We start from the raw sequence: 20,463 nt of genomic DNA on the forward strand, positions 1-20,463 counted from the left end.
TCATGAAGGCTGGAAATGAAAATCACCTTATATTCAGGTGTGCAGAATTATTAGGCATGTTTTCTTTTACAGATAAATTGAGCCAAAAAAGAGATTTAACTCAGACTGAAAAGTCAAAAAGTATTAAATGCCCATGAGAAGGATGCAATACTAATGCAATACTAGACATTGCAGTTAAGGCATGACCATTGGACAGTGAAATGCTCGTTGGGTCAGCAGGATCTGACAAAAACAGGTGGTGAAGAAAAGACACCTGTTAACTGCAAAAGAATTAAGAATTAAGGTGAAGAATTAAGGGTGAAACCATCAGGAAGCCTTTAGTCTCCAGCGCCACCATTTTCCAAAGCTGCAACCTACCTGGAGTCTCCAGAAGTGCAAGGTGTCAGGATCTCAGAGACTTCAGTTAGGTAAAGAATCCTAAAAAATGACCCCCACTAGATAAGAATCACAAGCTGAAGTGTTGTAAAATACATGAAGAAGGTTTTTTTATAGGCTTTATGGACAGATAGGTTAAGAGTGACTCTTGAAGGACCAGCACCACATCCTCTAGTACCACTGTTTGAAGAATTCATCTTCCAGAATCTTGCAATACGTTTTGGGAGTTCATTTTTAGTCCATCTCTGCAAAACGAACTTCAGGATGGACTAAAATGAACTCCCAAAACGTACTGACCCAACTGTCATGACGTGCACACTCCTTGTTCTGAGTAATTGACTTACTCATTGAAAGGGGCGTATTCAAAATAATAGCAGTGTGTGAGGTTTAATTAGATAAATCACTCATTCTGTGAAAAAACAGGTGTCATTAATTGAACCTTTATTAAGGAAGAAGGGAAGCAAATGGCCGTTCCAAACACTGTTCAGAGGAACAATGTAATTTGATATAAAAAAAGGCAAAGATTCAGCCAATCATCACCTCCAGAAAGATCAAAGATTATCTAAAATTACCTGTAATAATAAATATTGAGTGTAATGTAATGCCTTTTAAATAAAACCTTTTAAATTAACTTTTAGAATTGAATTATTAAGCTATGTTCTCTAACATGGGTTCAGTGTGCAAGGAAAGTATTTGAGTATGTTTAGTGGTTACACCTCTATTAGACATTGTGGTATTATTAAATTATAGAAATATAAAGGCAGCTAAAGATGATTAAACAGATAGAAGAAAGAAAAGACCAATCAAAATTTATCATAAAAAATACACAAGACCAATTGAAATTCAGTATTCAAAATATCACAAGAGATATTTTGTCAGTTGCATATTGAACATCAAACATTTTATTAATATAAATCAACAAGACATTTTCAAACTTTAACCTTAATTTTCTTACAAATATAAACCAAAATAACACAGTTAAGTTGGAATAATCTAAAAAATAAAGTTTGAATGAGGCAATCTGTACATTTAGTTGTATTAATTGCAAAAGTTAAAATGTTAATGCTTATAGGTTTAGAACAAAACATAACCAGAATGTTCAATGCAAGAACTGTAATAACGTCTCATTCAACAACTGATTCATAATCTAATAATGTTTCTGTTTCTGTTTGTGTCTGTGCTGTAGTTCCTGAGAATTTAACCCTGAAAAACCCTGGCGAGTCATACTTAAAAGTGTCTCCAGGGGGCGCCAGAATCCGACAAGCTGACAGAATGTCTGGCCTGTATAAAGACTTCAATCCAGGTACAGTTTTAGTGGAAAACTTCCAAACTGGCCAGCACTATTGGGAAACAGAGGTCAATAAAAAGCCAGACTGGACTGTGGGGATTAAGATGGGTCAGCTTAAGTCAGCTGAGTGTGAGATCCTGCTCCACCTTAAACATAATAAAGGATACGTTCTGTCCTGTGATGGAAAGGACACTCCATTAAGTACACGAGACAAACCACAGAAAATAGGGTTGTATCTGGACTGTGACAGAAAGCGGGTGTCGTTCTATAATGCTGACAACATGTCTCCCAGATAAACTACAGCTCAAAACAGCCTTGCTGTCTCAGTCTGGTGCCAGGATGGAACGAATAGTGACCCTCTCACTGTCTGCTCATATGAGTTTAACTCTGGCAAACACTAACTTGCAGTTATAGCCGCAACATTTTCTAGACATGATATTGTTACTAAACAGCTTTGAAAACAGACCGATTGATATCTGGGTCATCAACGATGAGATTAAAATAAAAACGTTTTGATCTTTCAAACTGTGTCTCCTAATGACACATCATGATGGCATGAACTAAAATTTAAAAAAAGTATGTTGTGGTGGGAAAGATAATCATTCATATATTTTCTTATTTGGGGTTAGGAGGAAACATAAGTAAGCATTTGACTTTGCCTTGAAATGATCAGTGAACAAATAATAATAATACAAAAAAAACATCAAAATACATCTATACATATGTCATAATAATTAACAGACTTGTGTATCATCATTTAGAATGGACTATTGAAATATTTAAAAGCCTTCTGTAAAAAGTTTAAAGATCAGAGGAAATAAAGTTAGAGAGGTGATGTAGGCTATATTATGATTTCTGAGTGTGGAAATTACCATTCATGTTTATTAAGGTAAATGTCTTCTTTTTTATATAATTTTTATATGGAGCACTGGAAAATGATAATATTCACAAACATGAAGATGAATCTTGCTGTAATCTAGCCTTTTATGTGTGTTTTATTCTAATACTGTAGGCATCTCCATTTCCTCTGGGTGATGTGAGTCTTTCCTTCCTACAAAATAATTAAATACAATTTACTGACCTCTCATAATTTTTTATCATGATCACAGATTGTTACAGATCAATGTGAATCATCAGATTCTGTGCCGCTCAAAACTCACCAGCTCTTCTTGCACAGATGATCTGAAGAAGAATCACAGTAGGAGCAGCAAACGCTGCAATCTCAAGAATAATCATAATCACTACAGGAAAGATGGATGGACAGATGATAGAGAGAAAGAAGAGAATGAATCTGTGAAACTGTAAATGACATTTGAAATCAAGAATATAAAACAACGAACAATTATTTACAAATTCACTGACAATTTAATGGTATAGAGTTATCAGCATGAACATGCAAAGACTTTTCATACCTCTGAATAATGATCCCGCATCCGTACAGACTTTATCTGATTTTGTGTCAAACGTCAAACAGTTAAAACATAAACACTGGAATGTAGAATATTTATGTACTGACAGCATCTAAAACGTACAACCTTTTATGTATGAAGACATTTCAGATGTACAATTATACAAATCCTTTTTGTTTTGGATAATGAAATTATAGAATTAATAATTTTATTGTGGTTAAAGCTTTTATTGTAGTCGGATCAATTGTGACAAAAAGTGCAACCACTGAAGTGAGAGACTAATGCTGTGTGACTGATCCTGTACCTTGTGGTGTCAGAGCTTCTGCTGTAGTTTGGCTTAAAAGTTTTTTCATCATCATGAAGCTCACCTACAGCCAACAGCCAGACCACATACATGAACGTAAGCAGCTTCATTGCTTCATTATTAGATAGTGATTGTTCATTGTCATTAATTAAATTTCAACAATTCGCTAATATTTGCACTTGTGTCCTGTTTTTCAAAGTTAAAGAACTAGAAATTATGTTCAGTGAATAATAGAGGCAACTAGAATGTACATTTCCTGAAGAAAATGTGAGTGGTGCTTGCTGTGGCAAAACTCACCACCCAGTTGCTAGGTTGTGTATACTGGTTTCTGACCCGAAACAAAAGAGCCCACCCCCATGTCTGTACGATGTTCTGGTGCTGAATATGGCTTATTCATGTGTTTGTTCGGTTGTTAGGGTACTCTAAATGGTTGCTATGGTGTGGCTGTACAGTTTATGGGGTGATATTTAAAGACTATTGGCCAGTCTGAGTCAAAAGAGCCCAACTCTGTATTTCTACTATGCTCTGGTGCTGAGATAAGGCTTGTTAATGTTGATATACGGTTGCTAGGGTGGTGTAAATGGTTGCTAGGGCATGGCTATGAAGTTTGAATGTTGCTACTTATTAGCTGCTTGATAGGGTCATTCAAATGAGACCAGCCCCAAGTCTCTGTGATTTTCTCAATGGGGACCAATGGGATCAATGGGGACTTATTCGGACGATTTGGTGGTTGCTAAAGTATGGCTAGGTGGTTGCTAGGGCGTTGTTAGTCGGTTGCTAAGGTATTCTGGGTGGTTGCTAGGCAGTTGCTATGGTGTTCTGAGTGGTTGCTAGGTGGTTGCTAGGGTATTCTGGGGGTTGTTAGGGTGTTGCTATGCGGTTGCTAGGGTATTCTGGGTGGTTGCTAGGGTGTGGCTAGGTGGTTGCTAAGGTATTCTGGGTGGTTGCTAGGCGGTTGCTATGGTGTTATAGGTGGTTGCTAAGGTGTTCTGGGTGGTTGCTAGGGCGTTGCTAGGTGGTTGCTAAGGTGTTCTGGGTGGTTGCTAGGGTGTTGCTAGGCAGTTGCTAGGGTATTCTGGGTGGTTGCTAGGGTGTTCTGGGTGGTTGCTAGGGTATTGCTAGGCGGTTGCTAAGGTATTATGGTTAGTTGCTAGGGCGTTGCTAGGCGGTTGCTAAGGTGTTCTGGGTGGTTACTAGGCGGTTGCTATATATTCTGGGTGTTTGCTATGGTGTTGCTAGGCAGTTGGTACTTCTCACAGATGGTTACTATGGAGTTTTTATAGAGTTGTTAGCATGTTCTTAGCCTGATTTAGCACTTAGCTAGTCACTAATAGCATGTAGCTATTCAGTGCTAGCATGTGTAGCATATTGGAAGTGCTGTTTGCCCAACCCCCATGTCTCTATGATGTTCTGATGCAGAGATATAGGTCTTGCTAAACGGTTGCTAGGGTACTCTCTTTGGTTGCTATAGAGTGGCTTGGCAGCTGCCAATGATGGTACTCCAAAAGCTGCTTGTCAGTATGAATGACATAAACCAACCCCCATGCCTCTACGACTTTCAGATTAAAAGATATAGCTCTTTGTATTTGGGTTGCTAGGGTGCTTGATAATGGTTGCTAGGGCGTGGCTAGGAAGGTAATTTGTGATTGGATGTTGATGCCCCGAGTCAAACAAACCCACCCTCTTGTTTCTATGACACTTCTATCAAAAGATATCCTTTTGATGTTTTTCAATGGAAGTCTATGGGATCAGTTGCTAGGGTTCTGTAAATGGTTGCTAGGGTAAGAGAAAGAGTAAGAGAAACACATGAGTTTAATGGGACATCCCTCCCCATAGTAAATTAACGGGGCAAATATGGGCAGCTCCTGCGCCCCAGGGGTAAAACTCACACCCCATTGTGAGGTATGTTCTTACAGGTATGTTCTTACAGGTATGTTCTTACAGGGCCTGACAGCCTCTTCAAATGTGGAAACCCACATGTTTCTACCAAATCCTCGCTCTGAGCTATGAGTCTTCAAAGTTTTTCGCAATGCAAAGCGCATGGGATACAGGCACGCCCCACTAATAAGGTAATAATATTTCTCTCATGGTCCCTTTATGCCAAGAAATGGCCCTGGTTACCATATAACCACATAAGCAGTTTATGCCTCATTTATATGAGAGTGAAACACACTAAACTAGAAACCTTCAGTTTGTCTTGAATAAATGACCTTATTAATCATCATGTCTTGTCTCTGTATCATAAATGTACTGCACCTGAATAATTGACAGTAAATGAGGCTGAGGTCTTCAGCTGATTTCTCTGAGTAACCTGACATCTCCACTCTCTGTTGTGATCTTCATTCAGGAGTGTTGTAGTCAGAGTGCTGGTACAGTGTGTTGGGGAGACTGATATCAGATATCTGGAGTCTGTCATCAGATTCACACCAGCCTGATTCACCCAGATCAGCTGAAGTTCCTCAGAACGGACCAAAGTATCACAAGGGTATTCATATGAATGGAACTGACAGGAGAGAGTCACAGATCTGCCTGGTCTGATCTCAGTCTGTGAGGATGATGAAGAGACTGAAACAGAAAATAAAGCAGAAATCACATGTCAGATTCAGGCTTTTCAGTAAAGAATTCAAAGAGAGGTTTTCTTTTGAAATTGAACATCATATAATTCATTTATGATGAACATGAATGAATTAAATCAGTAATCAACTAATTTACAGAAACACTGACCATGAAAAAAATGCAGATAAACACGTGCATCAGTTCCTTTATGTTGTCCATTCACAAATTGTTGACAGGTGTAAAGCCCATAATCTTCTTGTGTGACTTTCTTGATGTTCAGAGAGCAGTCAGACCCCACACTCAGTCTCTCACGTCTCTCTGTGTCATTCTTTGTTTTCCCTCCAGCAATCAGTTCAACTGTCGTCTGTGAATCTCTGTTATAAATCCATACAGTTGTTGTGCAGTCAGAAAGAGCATTAATACACGGCAGACGGACATTTTCACCAGAAGTGCTGAACACATGAGTTACGTCTGCTCCACTGGAACCTACATATTAATATAAAACAGTAAAATAACTATTTAAATGTATTAACCATGAGTTACGTCTGCTCCAATGAAGTACAGTAAATTTGAGTGATCACATTTTAATAAATCTAAATAAATTGTCAAAGTGAATAAAAAAACACCACATGAGATCATAACATGTATTCCATTAAGAATAAATATTAAAATCTCTCTCAGTCAGACTCTATGCTAGAGTAATTAAATTAATTCAACTAATTAGGATCTTCACATTACAGATCTTTCATAACATTGTATAGATCATTTATATATATTTATTTATTTATTTATTTTTTATTTTTTTTACCTGTCAGAAGTGGACAGAGAATGATCAGTCGCAGAAGACACACATGACACTGATCAGCCATTTTCTGTTTCTGTCAGTCTTTCTTTTCGTTATACAGTTACAGTTCTTTCTTTAAACATCATCAGCCCCTCCTGTAGTTGTTAACTTCCTCTGATCTGATCAACTGAATGTTTAGAGCTGACACTATGATTTCACACTATACTGACACAGCTGTGACTATACTGTGATACAGCTGCATTTCACTGACACTATATTCATGACGGACAAAATGTAAATATGCTCTTATGGAATTATTGTTAAGTCAAAAATGTGCTATTCAAAGATGCCCTGTCCATTATGGCAATAGAAATCAAGTTGTCATTGTAAAATAATCTTTGTAATTTAGACTCTGATTGGAGCCTTTAAGTGTAAAAGTTTGTTTGCAAATAATGCAGAGTCAAGAATATCTTACGATACTCATTATAATCATATTACAACACACAGAGACTCTCCTCCATAAACCAATGTAATCTAATTTTCTGGTTTGAGTTCTAATGTTTTCTGAGCTGTCAGTTCTTTGTTTGCTGAGGCTGAAACATGTTAGAACGGAATGTGAGAACTCAAGTTAGTTTGACCACTGGTTTAACACAAATAGAGCAGCCTGATCATCTCTGAACCCACTTTAGACAGATGGCTGTGAATTCTCACACATTCAGTTGGCAGTTCCTCTTTTTTAAGAGGGTTTCCTTTCATATACATTTTTTGCTATAGTTGCTGCAAACCACTTACAAATTGTTAGTGGTGCAGTGTATAATTGCTTAGTTCCAAAATGTGCTCCAACACAGCTGGCTGTAATTTACAAGTAACAATAAATAAATAAATTGATTTAGGTGTGTTTAATTATAGAACTGAACTCTGCAGTATAAATTGGTTTTCCAGGACCATAAGAATTAACCAGATAAAGTGTGGTTCTATTCACATACATTTTTGCACACTTGCATGGACAAGTGGTTCCCAAACCTGTTCCTGTTTTCCCAAAACTTCACAATCTGAATCTCTCCTTTTGCCTGACACATCCATTTTAGCTCTTGGAGTCTCGATTAAGGGGCTGATGACCTGAATCACGTGTGTTTGATTATATAGGGAGACATACAATGTGCACTGAGAAACAAGTTTGGGAACCACAACATTTCAATGACATTGGAACGTAAAATATCTTATTGACAACATTCAAACTGTACAACATTTATATATGGAAAGTTGTGTATAAATAATTATGAATCCTCTGAGGTTCATAGAATATTGAAATTACGAAATTATGGAATGGTTCATTTTTCCATTGATGCGGGCTGAGCACTACTAATACTCTGGCTGTATCCAAAACCATCCCCTATCATTCACTATTCCCTATACATTAAAAGTCCACTTGAAGGAAGAATGAATAAAAAAACAGAGTGAATTTGTGCACAGAGTTGCCGGAAGGGCTGCTGCTTTTGCGTAGTTTGTGCTTGCCTTTTAATAATCATTTGATATTTAGCTAACTGGCAGCTCCAGTAGTAATGCAATTATTTAAACATCCATCATGGAAACCATGGCCCTTACAGCGCATTAAGGATATTCTCTATAGTCTATAGCAGTTGATTTTACAGTTGAACACTCGTTATTGCGGTGCATTATGGGATTGAATGAGTGTGCTTTATAAAGTCCACTATGATTTCAGACACAACAACAAATGGCTGTCCCTTCTAATAGTGCACTACATAGGGGGCGATTTCGGCCACAGTCTCTCTCTGACAGAGTTTCCTGCATATGCACTCTTCAGCAGCAACAACACAACATCACTAGCACAGCATGAAACAAATAATTTGACCAGTTGGCTCTTTTTAGCCAATCAAAAACATATCAATATAGTCTTATTTAACAAATGACTCTAATGAGCAGGTTAGTTTTACTTGGTCAAACACAGGCAGCCTATTAATTGTGAGTCATAAATAAATGTGGTTGTATTTATGTTCCATATAAAAAGACTGTGAAAAGTAATTTAAAACCTTTAATTATTGAAACATAAATTTTATTTATTACAAAAATCGTACATATTGTGGCTTTAAATAAAGCATTTCTGAGCATCTCTGCATCAGTCACTAATGAGAGGAAGTTAACAGTGTCGCTTGGGTCTTAAAACAGTTATGGTGCAACATCATATTTACAATGAAAAAACAATTCTGACCTCAGCGCTACACACCAACAGAAAAAGATTTGAACAAACTCAAAATCCATTGCATCTGTATCCCAAAGGCTTAAACCCATACAAGAAGAGGTTCAGGAGAACTACAAGATAATATCTATAATTGCAGAAAATACATAACACTGTAAATATACATGTTTGACAGGCTACTTCATGTCATACATTTATTATTGACAAATACAATCTAATATTACAAGCATTTCTGAAAGCTGCTCAAACTATTTTAATTCCTATCATATTGTAGATGTGTACATAATCATGTGCTTTTTCATAAATACAACAAACTAACAATGAATAGCCTGCAGTAATCAATCAACAAAATGTATGATTTAATGAGAATGATCTAAGAAAAAAAAAACTGTCAAGATTAAACTTCTAATTCCTCTATGCATTATATCATAAGGCCTTTGTATAATTAATGCCTGTTTTACTCATTTGTGACTGTTCTTGTTAACAGAGGCATAAAGTTGACTGCAGTCGTCCTGAGGTCCAGCTGTTGCTCCTCTGATGGAATCGTAAGTCACTTTATCATCACCATTAACCTGAATGAACATCACAGATATTGTCACACAAGATGCGAGTTTCAACCCACAGATATTACAGCCTCTTGTTAGATTTTAGCTTTAATTTGCATTTCAGAATAAAACTGATTTAGGTATAGCCTGCAAACTAGTATGTTGAGAGAAGATGGATGGCATTAGTGGACAATGATGGAACAACAAGGAAGTGTTTACTCACCTTGTTCTCTTTGTCTTTGTCTTTTCTGTACGTGACAACCTCAGTATAAGTCACATCATCTTTCTGCTCCTAAACAATGAAGACATGTTATTAAGACCAAGTTATTATTAAATACCTGAAATGTTGCATCAATGGTTCCAATATATTTATTCTTATCTGTGACATTTAGACAAGAAACAGTACAAAACACTAACGCATTTAGCTGATGCTTTTACAGACTAAAAACTACATTTCACAGGGACAGTTCACACTGGAGCAGTGATTATGGACACAATACAATCCCAGCTCATGGATCAACTTCACATGTCTATGGCACTTACCACAGAATCATCAGTCCCGCTTCTGTTATCTGAAAAATAATGGTGCCTCATGTAATAGGAATACTTTTGATAAAGACAGAAAAACAAAACACAGAATGTCTGCAATGCAAGTTAAAAGTGTCTAAAAAAAACATTATTTTGTCTTTCTAATTGATTCCGTTTCACTTATTACAGGAATTATGTTAAAATTACATAATTTTGAAATCAGTAAAATCTTACAAACCATAGTTCACTTCAAACCAAACACTTCAACATCTTTATCATCATATCTTTCCAAATTTCTATGATAAAACTGAAACTGACGTCAGATTCTTGTGAAGGGTCAAGGGTCAAGCCAAACATCACTTGTCTCTTCATCAGACACATATCCTTCAAGAATGATATTAAATATTAAATATTTAATCAATATTAAAATAAGAATGATAATCAATATTATAACAGTGTCCTACATTTGATAAATCAGTTCTCTATATTCAAGGAGTGATTTTGGATATTGTAGTGTTTTAGTTGCTCTGTGCTTTTGAATCCAGCTCTGATGTCTGGGTCAAGATGTGCTGACAGGCAAATGTCCTTGGTGTTTGAAGTGAGAAGAGCTCAGCATGTATTAACTGTATGTCTTCCTAAAGCGACCCCCGGGGTCATCTATGTTACAGCTATGTGACTCTTTTGGGGACTCAAAATGTAACAGAAATGTACCTCTCTGATATACTTTTCTTTCTTTATAGAATAGAATAAAGTCACTTCTGTACTAAATGTAGTATCAGTATGCTTTGGAGAAGTGCTTTGTTGATAGTTAGTTAAGATGTCCCGACCTTGATGGAGACTGTTTTTCTGGGAAACTTTGTGTGTGCGTCTCATGATTCTGTGCAGATCCAGTATTGGAGATGGTCCGTTCTGCAGACGATTCCAGACTTTGAGGCGTCTTTTCTGTGACCTCCGAGGTCATTGAGGATTAATCTGGGCCTGGGCGACATCAAGTCTACGCATTTTTAGAGATATATGCTCCTATCTGTCTACGTGTGGAAAGTTGCTTACAATGCATGTTGTTAGAACCAATCAGAATCATTCCACATGGCAGTAATGACGTGTCTAGACCTTGAAAACAGTATAACTGTTCAGAAAATTGTATGTACGTGAGACGGAGGCGGGGAGACCGTTAGAGGGAGCGCGGCCTACGAACTCCTCTTGAAGCTGGCTTCTGCTGATGAAACTGCAAACTATTCTTCAGTAAATTTTCTTTAATTAATCTGACTCCTGACTCCTGGTCTTCATTTTTCACTACTGGTCCTGGGTCCAAAGCTGTTACCCCAACACTTGGACTTTTTGTCTTTTGTTGGTTGTAACAAAATAAGAGGAACTCAAACTCACCAGCTTTTTTTCTTTTACGAATCACCCATAGAATAACAGCAGGAAGAAGAACAGCCAATGCAGCAACAACACCAACAATCCCAAACACTGAGGAAGAGACTATAGAGGGACACATTCAGATCTCGATGTTTACTGTATATTACAGTCAATTACAGTATGATATAAAAATCACAACTACTGACAGACACATACAATGGTTAATTAGACATTTAATACCATACTTATTTATGATTATAATAAAGAAAATTAATCTTTGTGAATGATGAGTAAAGTTAACAAAAAAACGTTCTTGCTTAGTTTACAGCTGGGAGGATCTGCAATCATTTGAGCTACTGTAGCCACTTTATCCGAGCTGTTTTCAGTCATGCGGTTTAGCGGTTACCAATAGGGTGTCGCCATCAGGCGGTCCAACACCATTACAAATAGTCTATACAATGTAAAAAATAATCAGCCAGCAACATGATGAACACTGCCGCAATATTACATTAATATTCACTATAATCGATAACACACGATGGTCCCAGTTGTGTTTGAATGAAACAAAAGAGCGAGAACAGTTATTTTGACGTGTTGAAAGTCATCTGCACACTACACTTTATCTCATATGTTTATTTAGGACGTCCATGACACAGATATTTACGACTGTTTGGATGAGACTGATGTCTCATTGATCTGATTCTTAAACTTTTCACATAACATTATTAGTTTTCATGTTGATGGATTGTTGGTGATGTGTACAGAATACATAACTATCAGCTGCTCAAAAATCTACAAAGGAATTATTCACACAACTTGAGAATCACTCACATGACTGATTCTGTAGTTGATGATAGAGGATGGATTTCAGTTCAGATGTGCCATTTATGTACAATCAAAAATACTAATTGACTGCACAAAAATATGAAGTTAAAAGCATTCCTTTTACAAACATATTTAAAAGATTTAATAAAATATTTATTTCAACTGCTGTTGTCACAAGGTTTGTGAAAAGCTGTACTTTCTCAACATATGAATAGATACCAGTTCTACTGTAACTGACACTGTAAAGCACTGTAAAGGGTAAGACCAACATAAATGGCTTGCTGTGTTTCAATTGCATGTCTGTAAGTCATGATCAGAGTTTGAGATAATGGTCTGAATTATATATATATATATATATATATATATATATATATATATATCACTCTTATTAAATTATTTATGAATATAAATATGGATATGTGTAGTGGATGCGCTGCTTTTTAACACTTAACATTCCTGTGGAAAGCCTTGTTTTAATGCAAGATAATTGCTTAGCACATGCTAATTCTGCTTTAATTTGTATTCTAAATAGCAGGACAGAAAATATTTTCACAGTGATACACACTTGACTCTGACTAAGATGGCTTAGTTAGCAACATAGGTGGAATAATGACAGACACTAAAAGACTCTTTGAGCGGTCGAACTGTCCTACCGAACCTATACTGTGCAACAGCTGCTGAACTGCGAACTCTGTGCTGTTTCCTGCGCAGACAGACAGTCTTCCGCAGTCTTCCAATCATTTTTGATGAAATGTTTTTTAAAAAATGTGTAAGACACTGATGTTAGAAAACTGTTACACTGCAAAATAAGTATCTGTTCAGTTTCCACTAAAAACATCTAAACATTATAAAATAGATGTTTATTTTATAGGCAAAACTGCATTAAAAAAATTAACTATTTTTTTGCCAATAGGAACAGGGTTAAGTTAGAACATTCCTCTGAAAAGTGTTTTATACCCTACCTACAATTTTGGCAAATGTATTTTAATTTACGGATATTTGAATATTTGAATAAGACATGGATACTGAAGGAGCAATGTGATGGCATAAACAGCATTTACAGTCCGCCTATCTCATATTGTCCCAATGTCTTGTACCTTTAAACATGTTAGTAGGATATTATGGAAATCTTCATATGGAAATAATAAGCAGGTGAGAATATGGATACTAACATCATATATGGTTATTTTGGGGAGGATATGGGGTTGGGATGCATGCACTCCACTGATTAGGATTTCTAAATGTGACTGATCCTGTACCTTGTGGTGTCGGAGCTTCTGCTGTAGTTCGGGTTGATTTCTTCTCAGAGTTTGAGCTACTGACTGGAATCAGTGTTGATGAATCGACTGGAGCTGCAGAAGATCAATGTTCAGATGCAGGACATTAACATCATATTTTCATACTCAATCATTACATCACATGACATGCAGTTTGTTTAATAGTATTTATATTGCAGTTGTTGAGAAGAGAGGTGTTACTAGAACCAAATGAAGCAATTTGTGCCTCATTTAAATGAGAGTGAAACAGTGAGCTGCAGCCCATAAACCTTCAATTTGTCCTGAATGAATGACATCAATCATCATGTCATATGTCTCTGTAACAGAAAGCCTTCTTAAACTTATTCGTTTTTTTTTTTACCTGAATACTTGACAGTAAATAAGGCTGAGGTCTTCGGTTGATTTCTCTGAGTAACCTGACATCTCCACTCTCTGTTGTGATCTTCATTCAGGAGTGTTGTAGTCAGATTGCTGGTACAGTGTGTTGGGGAGACTGATATCTGATATCTGGAGTCTGTCATCAGATTCACACCAGCCTGATTCACCCAGATCAGCTGAAGTTCCTCAGTACGGACCAAAGTATCACAAGGGTATTCATATGAATGGAACTGACAGGAGAGAGTCACAGATCTGCCTGGTCTGATCTCAGTCTGCGAGGATGATGAAGAGACTGAAACTGAAAATAAGACAGAAATCACATGTCAGATTCAGGCTTTTCAGTAAAGAATTCAAAGAGAGGTTTTCTTTTGAAATTGAACATCATATAATTAATTTATAATGAACATGAATGAATTAAATCAGTAATCAACTAATTTACAGAAACACTGACCATGAAAAAAATGCAGATGAACACGTGCATCAGTTCCTTGTTGTTCTCCACTTCCATTCACAAATTGTCGGCAGGTGTAAAGCCCATAATCTTCTTGTGTGACTTTCTTGATGTTCAGAGAGCAGTCAGACCCCACACTCAGTCTCTCACGTCTCTCTGTGTCATTCTTCATTTTCCCTCCAGCAATCAGTTCAACTGCCGGTGAATGTCTGTCATAGAGCCATGTAGTTGATGTGCAGTCATAAAGAGCATTATTACACGGCAGACGGACATTTTCACCAGAAGTTCTGAACACATGAGTTATGTTTGCTCCACTGGAACCTACATATTAATATAAAACAGTAAAATAATATGGTTAACTATTTAACTTTTAATGACATACAGCAAATATTTTCTTGATTATGAAAAAACTCAAGTATAGCCAACGCGACACAAACTTTCTCAAAAACTCTTAGCCATTTTCTATACCAATGTAATTCAATTATTTTTGTACAGATGATTGTTCACATTATACAGATCTTGCATAATATCTTATGGACCATATATAAATATTTCTTTACCTGTGAGAAGTGGACAGAGAATGATCAGTCGCAGAAGACACACATGACACTGATCAGCCATTTTCTGTTTCTGTCAGTCTTTCTTTTCGTTATTCAGTTACAGTTCTTTCTTTAAACTTCATCAGCCCCTCCTGTAGTTGTTAACTTCCTCTGATCTGATCAACTGAATGTTTAGAGCTGACACTATTTCACACTATACTGACACTATAATGCAGGATAAAGAAGCCTCTATAAATATATGTGGTTTAGAGCTGTTTGGTTTGTTCTTGAGGGGCCACTGAAACTCATGACTGCAATTTTCAAAAGTGCACCTTTGAATATAATTGAAAGTTATTATTAGTGGTGCTTTCCTGTAAAGAAACCTATTACTATTCTGTGGGCTTAATATTATATATTATTCTTCCGTAGAAATTACAGACCCATGAATGAGGTGTCAAATCGACCGGCTTATTCGGGAATGGTGTGCTATGACTTTTATAAGGGATCGGGTGTACGATGTTCGCCTCGGGGGCGAAAAAGTAGCCGAAAAAATCCCATGCGCTTTGCATTGGGACGAAATTTGACCCCTCGTAGCTCCGAGCGAGGATTTCGTAGAAACTCGCGTGTCACCACATTTGAAGAGGCTGACAGGCCCTGTAAGATGACACATCGCAATGGGGTATAAGTTGTACCCCTGGGGCGCTAGAGCTCCCCAAAATTCCTCAAATTTTCCCATTGACTTATAATGGGGAAGGACGTCCCATAAAACTCATGTGTTTCTCTTACTATGGGAAATTGCATAGGGATTTTGTATTGACCACAGCTCTGGCTCACAGTGTCTCAGAGACAAGGGGGTGGGCTCAATTTACTCAGCCAACCAATCACTATGTCAGGATCACTGTAAACCCATCAAGCCACGCCCTAGCAACCATTTAGAGCTCCCTAGCAACTGATCCCATAGACTACCATTGAAAAACATCAAAGGGATATATTTTGATAGAAGTGTCATAGAAACACAAGGGTGGGTTTGTTTGACTCGGGGCATCAACAGCCAATCACAAATCGCCTTCAACACTTCCTAGCCACGCCCTAGCAACCATTATCAAGCACCCTAGCAACCCAAATCTACAGAGCGATATCTTCACATCTGAATGTCACAGAGGCACGGGGGTTGGTTTATATTATTGATACTGACAAGCAGCCTTTGGAGTATAATCATTGGCAGCTGCTAAGCCACTCCATAGCAACCAAATAGAATACCCTAGCAACCGTTTCACAAGACCTATATCTCTGCATCAGAACATCATACAGACATGGGGGTTGGTTTATATCCTTCATACTGACAAGCAGTATCATCATTGGATGCTGCCAAGCCACTCCATAGCAACCAAACAGAGTACCCTAGCAACCGTTTACCAAGACCTATATCTCTGCATCAGAACATCATAAAGACATGGGGGTTGGTTTATGTCATTCATATTGACAAGCAGTATCATCATCGGATGCTGCCAAGCCACTCCATAGCAACCAAACAGAGTACCCTAGCAACCGTTTACCAAGACCTATATCTCTGCATCAGAACATCATAGAGACATGGGGGTTGGTTTATATCATTCATACTGACAAGCAGTATCATCATTGGATGCTGCCAAGCCACTCCATGGCAACCAAACAGAGTTCCCTAGCAACCGTTTACCAAGACCTATATCTCTGCATCAGAACATCATAGAGACATGGGGGTTGGTTTATATAATTCATACTGACAAGCAGTATCATCATTGGATGCTGCCAAGCCACTCCATAGCAACCAAACAGATGACCCTAGCAACCGTTTACCAAGACCTATATCTCTGCATCAGAACATCATAGAGACATGGGGGTTGGTTTATATCATTCATACTGACAAGCAGTATCATCATTGGATGCTGCCAAGCCACTCCATAGCAACCAAACAGAGTACCCTAGCAACCGTTTACCAAGACCTATATCTCTGCATCAGAACATCATAGAGACATGGGGGTTGGTTTATATCCTTCATACTGACAAGCAGTATCATCATTGGATGCTGCCAAGCCACTCCATAGCAACCAAACAGATTACCCTAGCAACCGTTTACCAAGACCTATATCTCTGCATCAGAACATCATAGAGACATGGGGGTTGGTTTATATAATTCATACTGACAAGCAGTATCATCATTGGATGCTGCCAAGCCACTCCATAGCAACCAAACAGAGTACCCTAGCAACCGTTTACCAAGACCTATATCTCTGCCTCAGAACACCATAGAGACATGGGGGTTGGTTTATATCATTCATACTGACAAGCAGTATCATCATTGGATGCTGCCAAGCCACTCCATAGCAACCAAACAGTTCCCTAGCAACCGTTTACCAAGACCTATATCTCTGCATCAGAACATCATAGAGACATGGGGGTTGGTTTATATCATTCATACTGACAAGCAGTATCATCATTGGATGCTGCCAAGCCACTCCATAGCAACCAAACAGATTACCCTAGCAACCGTTTACCTAGACCTATATCTCTGCATCAGAACATCATAGAGACATGGGGGTTTGTTTATATAATTCATACTGACAAGCAGTATCATCATTGGATGCTGCCAAGCCACTCCATAGCAACCAAATAGATTACCCTAGCAACTGTTTACCAAGACCTATATCTCTGCATCAGAACATCATAGAGACATGGGGGTTGGTTTATATCATTCATACTGACAAGCAGTATCATCATTGGATGCTGCCAAGCCACTCCATAGCAACCAAACAGATTACCCTAGCAACCGTTTACCAAGACCTATATCTCTGCATCAGAACATCATAGAGACATGGGGGTTGGTTTATATCATTCATACTGACAAGCAGTATCATCATTGGATGCTGCCAAGCCACTCCATAGCAACCAAACAGATTATCCTAGCAACCATTTAGCAAGACCTATATCTCTGCATCAGAACATCATAGAGACATTGGGGTTGGTTTATATCATTCATACTGTCAAGCAGTATCATCATTGGATGCTGCCAAGCCACTCCATAGCAACCAAACAGAGTACCCTAGCAACCGTTTACCAAGACCTATATCTCTGCCTCAGAACATCATAGAGACATGGGGGTTGGCTTTTTAGCATCCCAGTAGCATCCGGGTGCCGAGTTTTGCCACGGCAAGCACCACTCACATTTTCTTCAGGAAACGTACATTCTAGTTATTTTATGGTATCACCATGCTTTTTTATCACCATTTTTGTACTGCTCTTGTTTTCTAGGAGGTACTTCACACCCAACTGAAAATTCAGAAAATATCATGCTGTCACATCACAAACACTCATCAGAACAACAATTACTTTCACATTTAAAAATGTTAAAATCAGCAATATATTTATGGGTATTATAATGAGCTTCAAGCATTGCCTGTTAATTGTGTATTAACTAAAGTAAGTTGTGCTCATATTTTGTTCTTTTTTTCTCAGTCCTAATGGTCGTCTACTCTTTATGTTATGGTGTGCTAGTTATAGTATTTTCAGAGGTGTGAGCACAATGTTGAGGTTTAGAAACATGTTAATGTAGAGTGTGAGAACTCACACTGCATGGTTCATCCTACAGCATGACTTATCAACTCTGAACCCACTTTAGACTGATGGCTGTGAACTCTCACACATTCTGACAGCAGTTCCTCTTCTTTCTTTAAGTGGGCTGCTGCATGGCTTTAAACTCTGTATCTTTTCAGTTTGTGACAGCATATTTTTTTACCTTTGTTTAATAAACAGAAGTTAAACACAATTTTAATTTATTATCCAAACTATTTTCTAATACTCAAATTAATTTGGAACCATTCTGTTCCACAGTAGGTGATATCAAGGTCAGATTTATCTAACCCTATAAGCATCATGTTAAAAGTGTCTGAGTGGGTGTTGCTGGTTCTCTGCCAGAATCACGTGTCCATCAGACTTTAGTGTCAAAGTAAAGAGGTTAGAAAAAGAAGTAGCATCCAAAATCAAAAATGTTTCCCTTGGATGATGGAATGGCACACATCCTGGTTCAGGCCCTAATGTGCTCTCACTGTCATTACTGCATCTCTCGCTCGGCTGCCTAAAGGTCAGAACAGCAGAATCAAGTCCTTCAGCATAAAAAATAATATAAATAATCCGAGTCACATTTATTTATAAAGCATTTTTTTAAACAACAGCTGTTGGCCAAAGTGATAGGTTTAAAAGACATCACTGAGGGTAAAAAAAAAAATAAAACACAATCACAAACAATTTTCAATAAAAGTAACACCACTATACTTGCTTAGTTTTAAGAAGCATTTTAAAACCATAATACGTGGGAACAGACTCAAGGCCGTAACCATGTCAATGTCACGTCATTAGGGAGGGAGGGGGGGGGGGGGGGGGGGTGTGATGAAGGGTGGGGGTTGGGGGTGTATTGGTCTTATTAATAAAGGATTAAAAGGGATTTAAGGAAATAAAGAATATTTTTCTGATATTGAGGTGGGATATGGGTGAGGTTATGGACAGGTGTGGTTGCATGGGTAAGTTTTAGGTGTAAGGGAAGTGTCAACAGTGTACTTATAAATGTAACTACAGAAATTAACTACAGATGTAATTACATGCTGGTAAAAACAATGTAAAAACATGTATACACAATAAGTGCATTGTATCAAATTATTAATTTAAATGTTAGTACATAGTAGTTAAGGCCACCGAATAAAAAGCGGGTCCCTTGCAAATAATATATAAATATTTTTAAATATGCACACATTGTAAAAATGTAAAACGTTTCTTGTCACGTCACATTCGGTTTTGATTTACATAATGTCATATTTTCAATACAAAAAATGGTGAAATTTCATTTTTTTAAAAAGTCAAGTAGTTTGCATCACTTGATATTACTGTTGGTCGCTGAACATTTTTATTGTAAACCGTTGTCAAATATGAAATGGTTAGCTACTTACATCTTACGACTCACTCTTTCACTGCTAAAACTAAAGTGTCGTGTTGGAATTCGCACTAACAGTAAGACCTGCTTCTTTGATTTGATTGGCAATCTCACTCATTCTGACAGTGACGAGTGCTCTTAGACCGCTGAGGCAGACCAATCCAAAAATGCAATGTAACATTTTACTTTTTTCATCCTGGCAACAAACATAATAAAGCTCCTGGTTCAGGCCCTAATGTGCTCTCACTGTCATTACTGCATCTCTGTGTACTGGAGTACAGCTGAGCAGCATCAAAGAATGTCAAATATTAGGGGGGACAATTTGGCCATTTCTAATTATTCAGGGACTTGTCCCCCTCATTGTCTATGCTGGTTACGGCCCAGGACAGACTTAATACAGCAGGAAATTATTCCAGAGCTATGGAGCAACTACTGAAAAAGCTTGGCCAACTTTCAAGTTGAGGCGTCACTGGGAACAGTCAACTGTAACTGTAACTTTTTGGATGATCAGAAGAGTGTATATATGATAGGAGAAAAGAGATATATTGAGGAGTAAAGCCATATAGGCCCTTGTAAACAAACTAATATTTTGAACTGAATATGCAGTTGGACTTGCTGGGGCTCACAGTTTAACCCCATAAAAAGAGACTAATATGTTCTCCACACT

At 37.6% G+C, this 20,463-nt stretch overlaps 2 protein-coding genes across 6 annotated transcripts in view; both read right to left on the minus strand.

Moving 5' to 3' along the window:
• Window positions 1–800: 800 nt before the first annotated feature.
• LOC307138429 (uncharacterized protein) lies at window positions 801–6,897 on the minus strand. Of its 3 annotated transcripts, none has more exons than XM_079836724.1 (7): window positions 6,741–6,897; window positions 6,097–6,418; window positions 5,628–5,941; window positions 3,377–3,440; window positions 3,076–3,111; window positions 2,824–2,904; window positions 801–2,714 (listed from the first exon to the last, which is right to left on the minus strand). In XM_079836724.1, exons 2-7 carry the CDS (start codon window positions 6,149–6,151, stop codon window positions 2,659–2,661), a joined length of 606 nt encoding a protein of 201 aa, XP_079692850.1. In that variant the 5' UTR covers window positions 6,152–6,418; window positions 6,741–6,897; the 3' UTR covers window positions 801–2,658. The 3 variants fall into 3 exon arrangements, with proteins under 3 accessions (XP_079692850.1, XP_079692851.1, XP_079692849.1); XM_079836725.1 differs by having other exon boundaries at window positions 1,168–2,714; window positions 6,097–6,306; window positions 6,741–6,819; XM_079836723.1 differs by lacking the exon at window positions 3,377–3,440 and having other exon boundaries at window positions 1,173–2,714; window positions 5,633–5,941; window positions 6,101–6,418; window positions 6,741–6,828.
• Window positions 6,898–8,755: 1,858 nt separating this feature from the next.
• The window catches only part of LOC307138430 (uncharacterized protein), a 52,810-nt gene continuing 41,102 nt past the window's right edge, over window positions 8,756–20,463 (minus strand). The window contains exons 1-8 of one of the 3 annotated variants that reach the window (XM_079836726.1): window positions 14,858–14,945; window positions 14,298–14,618; window positions 13,830–14,144; window positions 13,451–13,543; window positions 11,391–11,489; window positions 10,023–10,051; window positions 9,703–9,771; window positions 8,756–9,506 (exon numbers count right to left, since the gene is read on the minus strand). In XM_079836726.1, the coding sequence (XP_079692852.1) occupies window positions 9,396–9,506; window positions 9,703–9,771; window positions 10,023–10,051; window positions 11,391–11,489; window positions 13,451–13,543; window positions 13,830–14,144; window positions 14,298–14,618; window positions 14,858–14,918 (1,098 nt within the window). In that variant the 5' untranslated portion in view covers window positions 14,919–14,945 and the 3' untranslated portion in view covers window positions 8,756–9,395. Of the gene's footprint in view, window positions 9,507–9,702; window positions 9,772–10,022; window positions 10,052–11,390; window positions 11,490–13,450; window positions 13,544–13,829; window positions 14,145–14,297; window positions 14,619–14,857; window positions 14,946–20,463 lie in introns of those variants that run through there. The other 2 variants (XM_079836727.1, XM_079836728.1) reach the window with 2 other exon arrangements.

This window comes from Gobio gobio (assembly GCF_949357685.1).
Source record: "Gobio gobio genome assembly, chromosome: 15".
NCBI classification, from domain to species: domain Eukaryota; kingdom Metazoa; phylum Chordata; class Actinopteri; order Cypriniformes; family Gobionidae; genus Gobio; species Gobio gobio.

Excerpts from the sequence above, each read along its gene's own strand:
- LOC307138429 (XM_079836723.1), bottom strand. The coding sequence starts at position 6,801 with ATGGCTGATCAGTGTCATGTGTGTCTTCTGCGACTGATCATTCTCTGT. Across the intron at positions 6,419-6,740 it reads TCTCTGTCCACTTCTGACAG|GTTCCAGTGGAGCAGACGTA; the intron begins GTAAAAAAAATA and ends ATTAATATGTAG. Across the intron at positions 2,905-3,075 it reads TGCGGGATCATTATTCAGAG|TGATTATGATTATTCTTGAG; the intron begins GTATGAAAAGTC and ends TCTTTCCTGTAG.